Genomic DNA, 14,770 nt, shown 5'->3' with positions numbered 1-14,770 from the left:
CAAAGAGAGCTCTCATCATCTATCAATTTTTACAAAAGATGCATATTACTAACTACCATATTGACTATGATTTAATGAAATGAGCTCTATTATTTTTAAATAAAAAATATACAACTAAAGTTTTGTTTTGGTAAACCAAGCAAATTTCGAAGTAACTGACTTCAATTATATTCAAATAAAATAATATATATTACTTGCAAAAAAGACGTGGTTACTAAAAAATTATGCATGAACCAGTCCTTTTTACCTGTGCAGTAAGTGGCGGTCCGCTTACACGTCGAGCCAGGCCCATGACGCACAAGTCTCGTCAACGCTTTTATCGAAAAATCGTTTGTATGGGGGCCTGGCGGTAAGCGTTCATTCGCAGATGCTTGGCCATGAATGGGTTAAAGAAGTTCAGACTTATGTGGCAGTCTTTATGATGATATGTATAATTTTGATTATTAATAAGGCACAACATGTATACTGAAGTCTGAAATTAAAAGAAAAAAAACTCGTGGTAAAGATGAAAAGAGAATAATTTTATATGACGGTTTTAAAATTTCAAACCATGGTATGTATGGTAAAAAAATAGACATTCACTATAAACTTTTTATTTAAGTACACCTACACACTTAATTCTCGGTCTATAACCTGTTGCAAAAATGTAACATTTTGTTCACGGAGCGCTTATGGGATCACTTTGGTTTTGAAATTACCGGTAATTGCGTTATTTTAATGGACCTGATATTAGGTCAACACCTGCAGTAAAATCCCGTATGAAGATGGTAGGCTGTGTGTAGTGAGGGTATGGGCTTCTTTCACTACTCCTTTATGATGGATGTCTAAAACGAGCGAGTGCCTCAACGGATGAGATGAATGCCATGTGAAGCTTGATCGGAATCCGCATATTTGTAGTTGTAGCCTATGCTTTTGATGCGGAACCAAAATCAAACACAGCTCTATGACGTAATCCATTTTTTACTTAAGTATTAAACAATGCGTATGGACTCCATGCTGGATTGTGAATTATGTACGGTTTTATAGAAGTAGAACATCAAGTAATTATTTAAGGAAGTTCTTAGCAACCAAGTTGAGCAGCACAGCAAGAAACGTCTCGCCAATCCTATTTCGTTTTGAGTCTCCTAAATGCTCATGCTCATCTTAAAACTTGGAAAAAAAAATATTTATATAACCTTTTACTTAAAAGTCCATTAAGAACCCACTAAAGATATTTATACTTGGGTTATCATGTAACAGTGTACTCGTAAGTGCCCCTAGCTGACATGGCAAGGAAATAAATATAAAAAGCGAATTCTTAATTTATTCAATTTAATTAACAGTGTACAGAAATATCTCATGTAAATCTTCCACATCAAAGAAAATCTCGTTTTCTAGTTGAAATGGTCTACAAATACTTAGCCAATCTATAAATTCTTCAAATATGTCTAATGCAGTTAATGTATCTGCAATACTTCTGTTCAAAACGACATAACTTCCCTTAGTCAAATTCTCCTTGAAAAAGTACCACAATTTTTTGTGTTCCTTTACAGGCACAAAAAAATCAAAACAATTCATTATGCAAATATTAGATTTCTTGACTAAGTCTTCTTTATCAGTTACATCAGAGTGGACAATTGTTATTCGGTTTTTATCCATTCCAAATTGTTCTATTATCTTTTCTTGTATTTCACAACATTCTTTATTCATTTCTATACCGATAATGTTAGATGCATTTGTAAAATAATATGCCTGAAAAAGAAAAAAAAGGTCTGTCAAGTTTTCATATAATTTAACATTGTTAAAGTTCATTGTTTAAGACCATAAGAAAGTGTAATTGAAAAATTAAGAATAAAAACATCAAATTAAGATAACATACGGAATACAAAATTCCACCAAATCTGGAACCCACATCCAATATCTGTTTATCCTCCAGGTCCTTTGGAAGCAGAACTTTAAATATATACTGGAGTTGTATTCTTGACATAGAGTGTGAAACAAGATTTAGCTCCTGCAAAATAATGAAAATGTGTGAATAAAAAACTATGTGCACACAAGCATCACTAGGTGATTCACTAGGTGATGAATATGAGGGGGGGGGGGGGGGGGGGGGGGGGGGGGGTATAATCCTGCCTCCTCCTCCATCCTCCTGCTTTCCCCTGGTGACACCTTGTATTTGCAAAATTAATTAATATGAAAAACTAGAAATTTTATATAAAATGCACCTAAGCAGAATGCCCAAATAAGTAAAATCATATTCAACAACAAAGGTGAAAAGTATTACAAAGTTTACTTTCCATTTAATCTATCAACAACTAAAAACTATAAGTCAATCAAAACAATCTTACTTTAATATTTCGTGAATTGCAGTTGAGGCAGTAATGTCTAGATAACTTTCCCTCTTTAACAAGTTCTTCAACTTGTTCTTCATCATATAGGAACTCATCCACATGCCAAGTATTCACTTGGTTGCAATCTGCTTGATCTCCAACAGTTGGCAACATTATGTTTTCTGATGGCAACTCTGCTTCAAATGGTACCAATTTCTTTATTGTCTCTCCTATCTTTTGCAGTAACTTATCAGACCTTACGATTGATTTCTTATTTTCTAAATCTGAAAAATTCACATGTAAAAATAGAAATACAAATGGACTAATGCACTTACTTTTTGCATATCAATATGAAGGATGTGAGAAATTATAATGATATTGGTTTATGTAAATATTCAGGACTGATGGATAACCTTTAAAAAAAACACTTAATATATATATACTTACCATGTTTTTATTGAATTCCGTTAACTCCAGGTATGGGTAAGTGCGTTTAAGGAAACTAAATGGCATAGTTAATTTAAAAAAAAGATACATATACATATATTTTTTTTTATAAAAAGTAATTAATAGTTGCATATAGCATTGTTGCAACACAACAATTGAAAACTGTGACATAACAATGTCATTTCGAACATCAATCGTCCGAGATAGTACTTACATTTACTAGCAAATGTATACACTTGTACTAAACATGAATCAATATGTGTAAGGCAAGTGTATACGCTCGCAAGGGCCTTATAAGATAAAAATAAATTATTGATTATCTCCGAAAAGGAGTTAATTAGAATACTGTCGTCGTTGAGAAAGTTAATTAATTTAAGCGCAGGAATGCACTCTTGAAATTAACGGAATTGACAAAAAACACGGTATATACATATATATAAACTATAAATTAATTAAAAAATGGATTATGTTGCCTTTTAACTTACTCAACAAATTACATTATTATGTAGAATTAGATAACTAAGAAAAGTTAGGTACTATACCTTTTCTATACTTTTTACTACCTAACCACTGTTCCACACTCTTTAATTCTTTGTCATCTAGCTCGGCAAATAAGTCTAAAATGCGACTCTGAGCATTACTTATAATCTCTTTTTCCTCGTCGAACATAGTTTAAGATATTGGTAGACTTAGTAACAATAAAAACGAAAAAGCCTTTCTAGAATATGATATTGTTTTCTATGAAGCAAACAATACTTATTATATTATAACCTAACTTCAAAATGTCAATGTCACATGCACGCCCTTAATACGTTCGGAAACTTTTATATATTATACGTTTGACGCAAAGTACCAGTAGTTTATTTTCGTACGGTGAATCTATAATCATCAGAACATTCAGAACCGGTTTTTTCGAAGTCCACATTAAGCATAAAACTCACAAGGGTAAATGGAAAATCTATAATATAAAACTTTTACTTGTTATTACTTTTTCAGCGCGCAGCGCGCTACTCACGCTCCCAACACGCCGTACACGACTCGACTGTCAAAACAAAATTATCGCTTCGCGTTTCGTTCTGTTGAACCATGTAGATTGTGTAAAGTGGTATTATCATTATATTGTGAATTAATCACTTCGTGAATTTATTAAGTGTGTACTGTGAATATTTCAGATATCAAATAGTTAACAACACAAGTAGGCTCGTCGGACATACACGTAGAGTAACAATTTCAAATGTTTATACAGCCTCCTGGTTTTGTTCTAGAGGCCTTGAAGTGGTACTTCAAGGAAATCACTGGACCAAGAATTATAGTTTTTCTATGATTCAGCTAATTGGAAAAGTTAACAAAGGAACTAGCTCTTGTGAATAGTTGTTATACCTGATTCTACCTTTGCTGAATTAATTCATTGAACGTTGTGCAACGTTCAAATGAATCATTGTTTACTGTGCTAACTACACAGTCTCATTCAAACCAGCAATATGAGTGATTGTAAGCCACTTACTAAAACAATTGGAGTTTGGATGTCAGATAAGAAAAGTCAGAAATTAAACTGGAAGGAGTTAATTAGTGCAGCTAACTCACATGGCTACAAACTTGTAAAGGTATGTTTTAATTTTATCAACAAATTTGTGATTTTATTTATTTACTTTTATATGTTACAGTTTAGAAAAGTTTTTGCAGCTATCTTTCTTAGGTCTACTACAGAACTTCGAGTGTTCCACTTTTATGATTATTATTTATTTATTTGTGCAATATTATTATTTTTGAAATTTACTAGGATTAAAAATGTATATATTTTTTGTACTAAGCAGAGACATCTTTCAACCTTTTTGAACAATGGTCAAAAAGGTCACATTTCTTCTTAAATTAACATACTTAAAGTGCATTGCTTGTTCATTAAAAGGTATGTAAAAGGTGTGGTATGACAACATCAAATAATCATTTGTCATTTTTAATTTATTATTAGTCCCTTTATTATGTATATGAAACTTAAATAAATAACTTTAAAAACGCAGTCTGCAGGGAGAATTAACTTTTTGACAGAATTTAAGGCATTTTATATTATGTGGAAGTTATTATAATATTCAAATAATTAATGTTTTTGCACTTGTAAATGCATCTTTATGACAATAACACCTGATTCACATCATGACATTAACTTTTTCTTAAATATGGCACATTAATTTTAAGTCGTCTGCTGAAATCTTTATATTTGAAGTGGTCTACATCATCCCTGCATAAGTACTGTTTGAAAAACTAGTATTTTTCCCCCATTAGGATGTTGACATCCAAGGTAACATCATGACTACTGGGGCTTGCCAAGATGAGTCATTTATGATCACTTGGTGAATCAAGCTGGTTCTTAGGAGGCCCCAAGGATTACTATAAGGAAAATTTCTAGTAGAACCTGTTAAAAGTGACCTTTAAATGTGTTTTATCTACCAAATAACATTGATAATATTTGTCTAAGTTTCCTCATGTTTGCATAGGCTTAAGAAGAATATGCCCCCTTGCAATGGGCACTAAAAATTCGATTATCCCTTATTGTGTTGTTAAGTGACCTGTTATCTTTTGTGGTCATCTGCCGCTCAAAGTCTATAAACATAATTTTAAATATAAATAACAATTGAAATGCATCTTTTCCAGGTGGATTTGGAAAGACCTTTGGAAGAACAGGGCCAGTTTGATGTGTTTCTCCACAAACTGACTGATATCATAGCTGCAGCTGATCTAGGGGACCCTAAGGTACTAGAGACAATATATTTTATATAAACTAGGTTCACGCACAAAAAAAAAATAACTTGACTTTTCTGTTTCCGAATGTTACTATACTGATGTCAATTTTTTTTGGTTAAGGCATGGTTTTAGTACTTTTAGTCTGTATCAAAAATTCATCATTTGTTCCACCTATGTTCTTAACTTTCAGAGACAGAAAAGACAAATTGGAGCCTAAACCTGTTACACTACATAACATTACTTTACTTTAGAATGATATTTAAAATTATAACAACAAGTATAGGATTCACTAAAGCAGAAATTAATTAAATGATATTTCTCATGGTGTGTGTAACATTCTATCATATGCACCTACATAACAAACAAAGGCCGGATATTTAGAGATTAAGTGTGGAAACCAGGCCCATAACCTGTTCAGTACATACTTGCTAAATTTAGTGAATCAACTTTGATAGAACATGAAAAAGTTATCTGATTGACACCTTTTTTGATTGATAAAGAAATAATAAAAGCACTAACATAAGATTATTATTAAAATCATGAAAGTTCAGCGGCCCCAAGACAATCATTGCAATTGTGAATGTGTCAAGTTAAATTTAGTTGCACAAATGACAGCAAAGACAATTCCAATGGAAGTAGGTGCAGAGTACCACTAATGCAATTTCAATCAATACTGGCAATGTTTAGGGCTAAACATCTTTTTTAATTCTGTCAAATTAAGAGTAGGTTGACGAATACGACGTAGACAAAAACAATAAGAAGAAATTGCCAATGACAAAGCGAAACTATCAATCGGCTTTAATGGTGCTTGTCAATGAGCATCATTTGAAATTTCAGTTAATCAACGATTCGTCGTTAAATATCAGTCAGTATCAAGAGATGAAACAACGCGCCAAAATTGTCTGCCATTTTCTAATACTTTTCCAAATAGAGATAAATCTCTAACAGTTCTCATACAAAAATATTTTCTACTATTAGACCGCGAGCCAAGAACAAATTTTCATGACCAATCGCCTCCCGGCCGAAAACTCGTGTAGTGGATGACGACTAGGTATAATGAACCCTCTTGGACGTTAGCTGCCGCTCCGTTGGTGGGTTGAGGAATGTTAGCCACCGAAACACGTAAAACAAAAAATAATAATCATCGCCTACTATTTAATTTAAAAAATCGTCAGCCGGTCATATCGCGGTGGTAAGAACATCAGCTGGTCGCATGAACATGTAAAAAATAAGCGCTATACCTTTTTATGATACCAATAACAAATCATGAAACTTTTCATGTAGCATTTCATCAGGCGTTAACGCCTGAAAAGCCATCAACAGATTACGCAATTTACACATTACGCAATGCTTTGCCGCACATAAAGTGGTAAGGCGCATATTTTTTACATGTTAATTTTATAGCTGTCGGTCTTTCCACCGCGATACAACCGGCTGACGGTTTTTTAAATTTAAAACAGCATCTAAACTATAATCTGACAAAGTATCAACAGGCGATGGCTGATGAAATATGCTCCTGGCCCGCGGTCTAAATCTACGTATATTGGTTGGTATTGGTTGTACGTATTGTGTCCTTAAAAGTACCTTATTGTATTTTTTATACATCATGGTTTTGCCTAAAACTTATATCTGCTTTGCCCAAAGGTTGACTGGTAGAGAATGCCTTATGGCATTAATATGGCATTAAGTTCGCCTTTTGTACGTTGTATTTATTTTGTGCAATAGAGATTTAATAAATAAATATTATTTATATAGAGATTTTAGCTTAGCTATTAAATAATGATACTTAGATTAGATACTATTGACGCGTACCTAGTCTGATCCGCTACTTTTGATGCTCACTACATACCTATAATATCTAATACGGTCACGTCTGAATATATTGATACGTGTCAAAAATATGTATACACTTTATTGCCCATATATTGAGTTAGTGTATAGATATTTTTGGCACATTTTTCGTATCGATATTTTCAGACATGACTGGTACAGTAATTGGGTCTAAATTATTTTTGTTGTCTTGTTTTTTGTCCCCAAAAAATGTGACGGAGTGGAGCTTTTTGATCTGGGGCGAAATTTACTTTTTAATATTTCTCATTGTAGCTAGAAAGACATGCAATAACACTCGACTTTTTTTTATTTATTTGATTAACGACAAAAATACAAGCGTGACAGAGTGGTCAGAAACAAGACAATGAAACTTTTTTAACCTAATTATATCAATCAAATGAAATTGTAAATCGGTGTTATACAGAAACGCTCATTGTCAATCACTTGAAATTGATAATCGCAATTGTTTCAGTTTATCTCTTACGGCTTGAAATCTAATATCTTGTGTAAATATATAATAAACATACTTAAACTAACATTTTCATAATGATTGCAACCTCTTTTTACTTTTAGGCATCACTGATCATTAGCAATGTAGAACAGTATTTATCAAATCATCCAAGTATTACGGTTATCGATCCATTAGACAACGTCAGAATTCTGTTGAACAGGTGAGTGACACATTAAAAATCATATATCTTGTGCTCCCTCAAGTAAAAGGGGATTCTGTAACGCGCTTACTTTTCGAGACTTCGTAACGACTACCTATTTTTATTGTAGCATCATCCTGTCCCCTTTTATGTGGGAATTACACTATGAAATTCAGTATTTTTCACATAGTTTTAATCATTATTGCAATTTGATTCAACTTGCATAGACATTAAAGTCGATATTTTAACAACAAATATTTAACAATTCATTTCGAAGGTAATGACTTTGTGAATTATAATTGTTAAATTAATTTGTATTATTCTTTTTCTTTCACGATTTCTAACCACACAAACTCTATTTCAGATATAATTATTATTCAATATTACAAGACGAACCTACATTTATTAGACAAGGAATATTTACACCAACATTCGCGGAATTTACAACTTCCAATACAAAATCCAATTTAGAAATAATGAGAAAGAGAGGAGTCACATTCCCAATAATATGTAAACCAACTATAGCCCATGGCTCGAAGTCGGCTCACGAAATGGTTTTGGTCTTCAATGAGAGGGATTTGAACGTCTGCCGACCACCATGTGTGGTACAAAGTTTTGTTAATCATAATGCAGTTCTACATAAAGTATTTCTTATTGGAAATAGGTAAGTAATAACTATTGTTCTCTAATTATATATATCAATTAGATTAGAACAAATTCGGCGAAGTGGGTTGAGACGCGATATTAGCTAAAATAGACATTTGGGTCGTTTTTTAATTTGTTGTAGATTTTTTTTCGTTTGATTTGGATAAAATTTGTCTGGTTTAGGAGCTTTTCATGTTCCGAAAAGAATGTATGTGATTTGCTGTGTGACAAAACATTGATAGGACATAATCCGGTGAAATTGCGCTTACGCTCTACCTTATCTATCCCCAAAAGTTTATCGATATTTGTCGAAAATACCAACAACAAAAGAAAATTTGCCCCATTTGCTTTATGATTATAGCTTAGCCTGTATACAGAAGATTTCTTGTATCTAAATTTAATAGTATAATTTTAAAAAATAATGGTATAAACACGCATACAAGACACGTTTTTATATTTATAATTTTTTTATGTTGTCATATACACATACTAGTATTTTATAATTATACTAGGTATTTTTTGTAAATTTCAGATATCACATATGCGAAAGACCAAGCCTTAAAAACTTCTACGCACCAAAAGACCTGGAACCAATATTCTACAGCACGGGAGAAGTGTGCAAAGCAGATAGCCAGTCCACTCTATCCATATTGGATCCTCACGACGAGGCCGATCTACAAATGGCTTTAAATGAAGACAAGATAAAAATAATAATTCGTGCATTAAGGAAAAGGATTGGACTACTATTAGCGGGATTTGATGTCGTCATAGATAACGTAACAGGAAATCATGCAGTTATAGACATCAATGTGTATCCTAGTTATGATAACTTTCCAAATTTCTTTGAAAATCTTATGGACTGCATTGATGAAACTGTGTGCAGGACCAATGTGGTGAATGGGGATAGTCAAGATTACATCAGCCATAGGATAAATGGGTTGATAAATGTTGCATTTACTGCCAACAAGCTTGGGATTACTGGTATGAACATAAATTAGTTTGGTAACTGGTCATTATTTGAGGTGACCAAGTCTAAACAGAATAACATACATACATTGTAATAATTGTTCATATATATTTAAATAGCGCTCTCCATAAACAATCACATTAAAAAAAAAAAAAATCCATTTCACCAGGAACCTCTTCTAGTTGGGGAATTACAAAATTTTATATGAATGGGTGAATCAAATTTTTCATGGCAATTGTTGCCATGGTTGCGGTCTCCTGTGTCATTCTGAAAACCAGTAAACAAGGCTCAATTCTTCACTTCAGACTTCTGACAAACTCCTACTTTTGTCCTCTGGCGGACGGGATACAATAATAACAAGAAATATTTGATCCACCCAAATATTTTTATTTGCCCCTCTGTGGCGCCTCCCCCCCCCCTCCCTAGGCCTCCGGCGATATATGCAATATGCCCCCCCCCCTAGTTCACTGCCTGGTCTATTTTATAATAAAACTATAAGACTAAACAAAACATTTAATTACATACATTTGGCTTCAAGCTACATAAACTTTACAATGGATTTAGTATTGTAATGTGTCAAAACCAGCAAGTATTATGTAAGAGAGAGGTATACAAGAAGACATGCACCAAGTAAATGGACTAAGGACAGATGATGATTATACCTCAAATTATTGTATATATTTTGTTCTATACAATGCAAGGCATTTATTTATAACAAGATGTCAAGTGGGATGTGTCAATGAAATATTAAGTTGTCTGTATTGGTATTTATAAAATAGTGAAAATAACTTATTTGTGAAGTCTGAAGGTACCAATCAAATGTCATATCGTATGTTTTTTTTTTGAATTTATTGTTTGTACTTAATTGCTAATTGTTTATCAACATTCGAATGATTAAGAACATAAATAGGTACAAACAGCAACACTCTTCACTGTCCATCGGTGGACCTTATGCCTATTGTAATAAGGTCCGCCGACGATGGACAGTTAACAGTGTGGGCGATGGTACATTTATTTTAATGTATCTTGGGTGACTGTAACACACACAAGTCAAGGTCAGAAGATTTAATAACATAAGTTTGGCAGGTCCTAGATTCAAATAGTTGAATATAATGTATATAATCGGAATTAGTACCCATGTCTATTTTATCATGTTCCGTTCAGGCTTCCAACAGAAAAAAAATATCATTGCTTATACCATATACAAGTATCTTCATGGATTGATCTTCAATCGTTTCCATTTACGCCCTAAACCCAACACGTTATGGGCCCAGCACGCTTCCAGTAGTTGAAATTTCATTTCACTAATTTATTGTGTATTAAAGACTGAAAATGTAAATATTTCATAAAATGAAATCTCTTTGATCTGTAGTAAATTATTTTTTACTAACGGTAAAGTGGATGGTCATAATTTGTTATAATAGAACGGCTAGGACATGAATGAAAACACCTTATAGGATTCCTTGAGGAGTTAGGCAAGTTGAACTACTTAGTTTCTAAAATAACGAATATTTCTACATAGAAAAATTGTCGAAAAATTTACAACTTTTCCAACTTTAAGAAGATTTTTTGCAGCTTTGACAGTTGGAATTCTGTTAAACCTTATTAGTATTTATTATTATTTTGTCCTTTACTATAATCTGGGGGCCGATTTTTGAATTTTGAGCGCTCTTTCGTGTGGGTCCCTTCGGGCTACAGGCTTCAGGCAGAGTTTACTATCTCCACTACTAGGCATAGGTATTCTACTAATAGAATTGAAAACAAGTGGTCAATACCACTAGATTCCCAACTATTGCTCGTATTTTAAAAATAAAATTTCGCCGTTTTCCACAGATTTTCGAGTGACAAAATCGAGCGCTCGAAATTCAAAATCGCCCCCCTGAGGGCCTATCGCCAACATCAAAATTCCGTTATCGAGGCAGTTAACGAAATTCCTATTCTCGATGTTCGCAGTTTGGCCCTCTTTGGATTAGGTATTATATTTCATAAATTCCTAAAGGTGAAACTAGAAACTGCCGATGAAAGTGAAAAACATGTTGACATGTTTATATGTAGGTAACAGTATTTTATTATTTAGCTTACGTTATAGTTAATAAGCGTAGTTATTTATGTATGAACTGAAACGATTCCTTGAATGTATTTAATACGAGTATCTACTATCATATTAAAATTAGAAAAGGTTAGTGACTGTCTGCTTTATAGACCAGGAAGGCACATTTTTATAGGTATTTCTTGTATTCCATAATTTGTTTGATTTTAATTTGTACATAGGGAAGCGCTCGTGGCCTAGCGGTAAGAGTCTATCAATCCGGAGGTCGCGGGTTCAAAGCTCGGCTCGTACAAATGAATTTTTCGGAACTTATGTACGAAATATCATTTGATATTTACCAGTCGCTTTTCGGTGAAGGAAAACTCCGTGAGGAAACCGGACTAATCCCAATAAGGCATAATGCCTAGTTTACCGTCTGGGTTGGATGGTCGGATGGCAGTCGCTTTCGTAAAAACTAGAGCCTACGCCAATTCTAGGGATTAGTTGCCAAGCGAACCCCAGGCTCCCATGAGCCGTGGCAAAAATGCCGGGACAACGCGATGAAGAAAAGATATTAATTTGTACCGATTATACCTTAGTACATTAACAGTTGTGTGCAATATAATAGCAGTACATAAGAAAATGTAAATTAAGGGAAAACTATAACTTTAGATCAATAATATTGTATCTTTTTATATAATTATTCTGCATTACTTGATATTGTTTCAAAATTAACTGTAACCTTTACTTAAATGATATTGGAAGTAAAAAAAAAATATGAAAATCGGCTGTTTTTACTAAGTTGCGGAAATTCCTATAAAAACGTAAAACCATACCAAAAAAATACAATTGTGTACTATAATTGTAATTTAGACTTGTTAATTCTTTCCTATTATTTCCAATCAAAGCTTTGCATCTAAACCCAAGTCATCCAGAAAAAAATAAACTTTTCTATAAGACGATCTTCGTCGCAGAGTGTACTGCTATTATATTGCACACAACTGTACCTATACTTCTTACTTGATAGTAGTGATAGTTTCTATCTTACCCATAAAATGAATCCAAAAAGGAAAACGGGTAGGTACTACATATGTATTATGTAGGTATCCAATATCCGTTTAGTTAGTCGCGAGTTTTCTTGCCCACACTCAACACCACCACAAAACTGATAGTTTCAGGTAAGGTTCACATTCGCTGTTTTTTCAAATATCGTGTTGGCGTGTGCATGACTGTTAAATGTATAAGAATTTCGGTGGCCAGATGAACTTCCCAATTGTATCAGAGTTGAACGCAGGCTTCACACTATTTTATAAGTATACAATCATGTATCACTATTATACATCACTTCATATATACCTACTAAACTGTGATATAATATTTTCTTCGTTGCGAAACGTGGGTGTCCAAGTTTACAGAATACGTGTTTTTTTAAGTAAATTTTAGTGTATTATTTAAATTAGGTATGAATAATCATAGCAGCGGCGTGGTGTCCATAGAATTATATTCCCATACTCTTGCCTATTGTGAGCCTTGAAAAAGGTAGTTAAATTATCTTTGTCTTGTTTTGGGATGTCCGTGGCGACCGACCCGCCACTATTGTTAGATTTGGTAGTGTCTATATAGATTTAAAACTATATTCTACCTAATGCTTTTAAAGCAGTCTTCTACATGTATAAGGATACATTAGTGGTCATTTTCCAATATATACTAACGTTCTCGACATTTTCCTCTCTGTATGAATATTTTTTTATATGAGTTCAATATTACCTGTACTGTACTGTACTGTACTAACCTAACCTAGAAATCTCAAATCTGTAAAGGGGCTCAGCCGATATATCCTCATAATATCTTGAACCAAGGGCGCAATAATACCTTACAAATGTTTTTGCATGGGTGCTGTACTGTGCAAAATATTGCGGGTGGCTGTATGGTGTATTCGAGTCTATATAACAAGATGTTAATGAAAATATAACAAAATATTACTCAGCAAACATTTTCTTTTGTTTTTATATTCCCAACGATAAAAATACCTATGATATTTTAATTAAATACACAAACAGCAACGGTATCATGGTCGTGTTTTTGTCACTTGTCATGTCATGCGTCACTTTCACACTTACATATTTGTTAGAGCGTGACAGGTATGGTGACAAATGATAGACAGCCGTCCATCTTAGCCCTGCAGAAAAACAAAACTATGTTTCCGGAAATGAACAGGAATACGCATAATATTTACCAAAATCGCCTTCTAGACTCTTCTAAAATGAGAAGAATTCTTCTAACTTCCGGTTACAGAAAAGTCGATCTCCGTAGGGCAGTCACGATTAAAAATATCGATACGTACAATGTGCCAAAAATATGTATACATTACTTTAATAAATGGGCAATAAGGTCCTGTATATGTACATATTTTTGGCACTTTGTTTATATCGATATTTTTAAACGTGACAGTATGACATAGACATAGACACTCAGGCTCTGTGACCTAAAGTTGCATTTTTTCCGCGCATTTAATATGACTTGTTGTCTGTCCAATCCAATCTCCACTGTCAGATAACTAATGTATCCTAAAGGCACCTGGCGACTTCAATGTCGAGTACATAGCCAATACCAGTTTGCAACTTAAGATGGCAATTCAGGGCCGATTTGCGGTGCGGTCAGGTAATTCAACCTGATTTATAAAGACTGGTCATTAGTCTTTCAAGGTTCATGTGTTTAACACTAAATTTACGACGTAAGCACCTCCCTGATTATATCGTAAAAAAATTATAGGACATTATTACACAAATTGACTAAGTCCCACGGTAAGCGCAATAAGGCTTGTGTTGCGGGTACTTAGACAACGGTATATATAATATATACATATGTATAAATACATAGAAAACATGACTCAGGAACAAATATCCATGTTCATCACACGAATAAATGCCCTTACCAAGATTTGAACTCGGGACCATCGGTTTCATAGGCAGGGTCACTACCCACTAGGCCAGACAGGTCGTCAATATAGTAAAAAGTGTAAAAACACATTCCAACTTTTTAACAAATTTTCAATATAATTAATACCTCAAAGAAATGAACTGATCCATGTAATTTAAGTTTCGTAGCCAAAGAGTTTCGTAATGATCTATTGGATTTGATTTGTAATATTTAA

At 33.4% G+C, this 14,770-nt stretch overlaps 2 protein-coding genes across 2 annotated transcripts; one reads left to right on the top strand and one right to left on the bottom strand.

The window, feature by feature from the left end:
- Positions 1–727: 727 nt before the first annotated feature.
- LOC133525747 (uncharacterized) lies at positions 728–3,795 on the bottom strand. Its single transcript, XM_061862120.1, has 4 exons — positions 3,299–3,795; positions 2,328–2,593; positions 1,859–1,990; positions 728–1,731 (listed from the first exon to the last, which is right to left on the bottom strand). Exons 1-4 carry the CDS (start codon positions 3,423–3,425, stop codon positions 1,312–1,314), a joined length of 945 nt encoding a protein of 314 aa, XP_061718104.1. The 5' UTR covers positions 3,426–3,795; the 3' UTR covers positions 728–1,311.
- Positions 3,796–3,819: 24 nt separating this feature from the next.
- LOC133525746 (inositol-tetrakisphosphate 1-kinase-like) lies at positions 3,820–13,607 on the top strand. Its single transcript, XM_061862119.1, has 5 exons — positions 3,820–4,360; positions 5,406–5,504; positions 7,899–7,996; positions 8,340–8,639; positions 9,153–13,607. Exons 1-5 carry the CDS (start codon positions 4,238–4,240, stop codon positions 9,616–9,618), a joined length of 1,086 nt encoding a protein of 361 aa, XP_061718103.1. The 5' UTR covers positions 3,820–4,237; the 3' UTR covers positions 9,619–13,607.
- The last annotated feature ends 1,163 nt before the right edge of the window (positions 13,608–14,770 follow it).

The sequence above is a fragment of the Cydia pomonella genome, chromosome 15 (assembly GCF_033807575.1).
Source record: "Cydia pomonella isolate Wapato2018A chromosome 15, ilCydPomo1, whole genome shotgun sequence".
Classification (NCBI taxonomy): domain Eukaryota; kingdom Metazoa; phylum Arthropoda; class Insecta; order Lepidoptera; family Tortricidae; genus Cydia; species Cydia pomonella.
This window is presented reverse-complemented; position numbering and strand designations above follow the sequence as displayed.

Excerpts from the sequence above, each read along its gene's own strand:
- LOC133525747 (XM_061862120.1), bottom strand. The coding sequence starts at position 3,425 with ATGTTCGACGAGGAAAAAGAGATTATAAGTAATGCTCAGAGTCGCATT. Across the intron at positions 1,991-2,327 it reads GCAATTCACGAAATATTAAA|GAGCTAAATCTTGTTTCACA; the intron begins GTAAGATTGTTT and ends ATTATTTTGCAG. Across the intron at positions 1,732-1,858 it reads TTGGTGGAATTTTGTATTCC|GCATATTATTTTACAAATGC; the intron begins GTATGTTATCTT and ends TTTCTTTTTCAG.
- LOC133525746 (XM_061862119.1), top strand. The coding sequence starts at position 4,238 with ATGAGTGATTGTAAGCCACTTACTAAAACAATTGGAGTTTGGATGTCA. Across the intron at positions 5,505-7,898 it reads CTGATCTAGGGGACCCTAAG|GCATCACTGATCATTAGCAA; the intron begins GTACTAGAGACA and ends TTTTACTTTTAG. Across the intron at positions 7,997-8,339 it reads GTCAGAATTCTGTTGAACAG|ATATAATTATTATTCAATAT; the intron begins GTGAGTGACACA and ends ACTCTATTTCAG.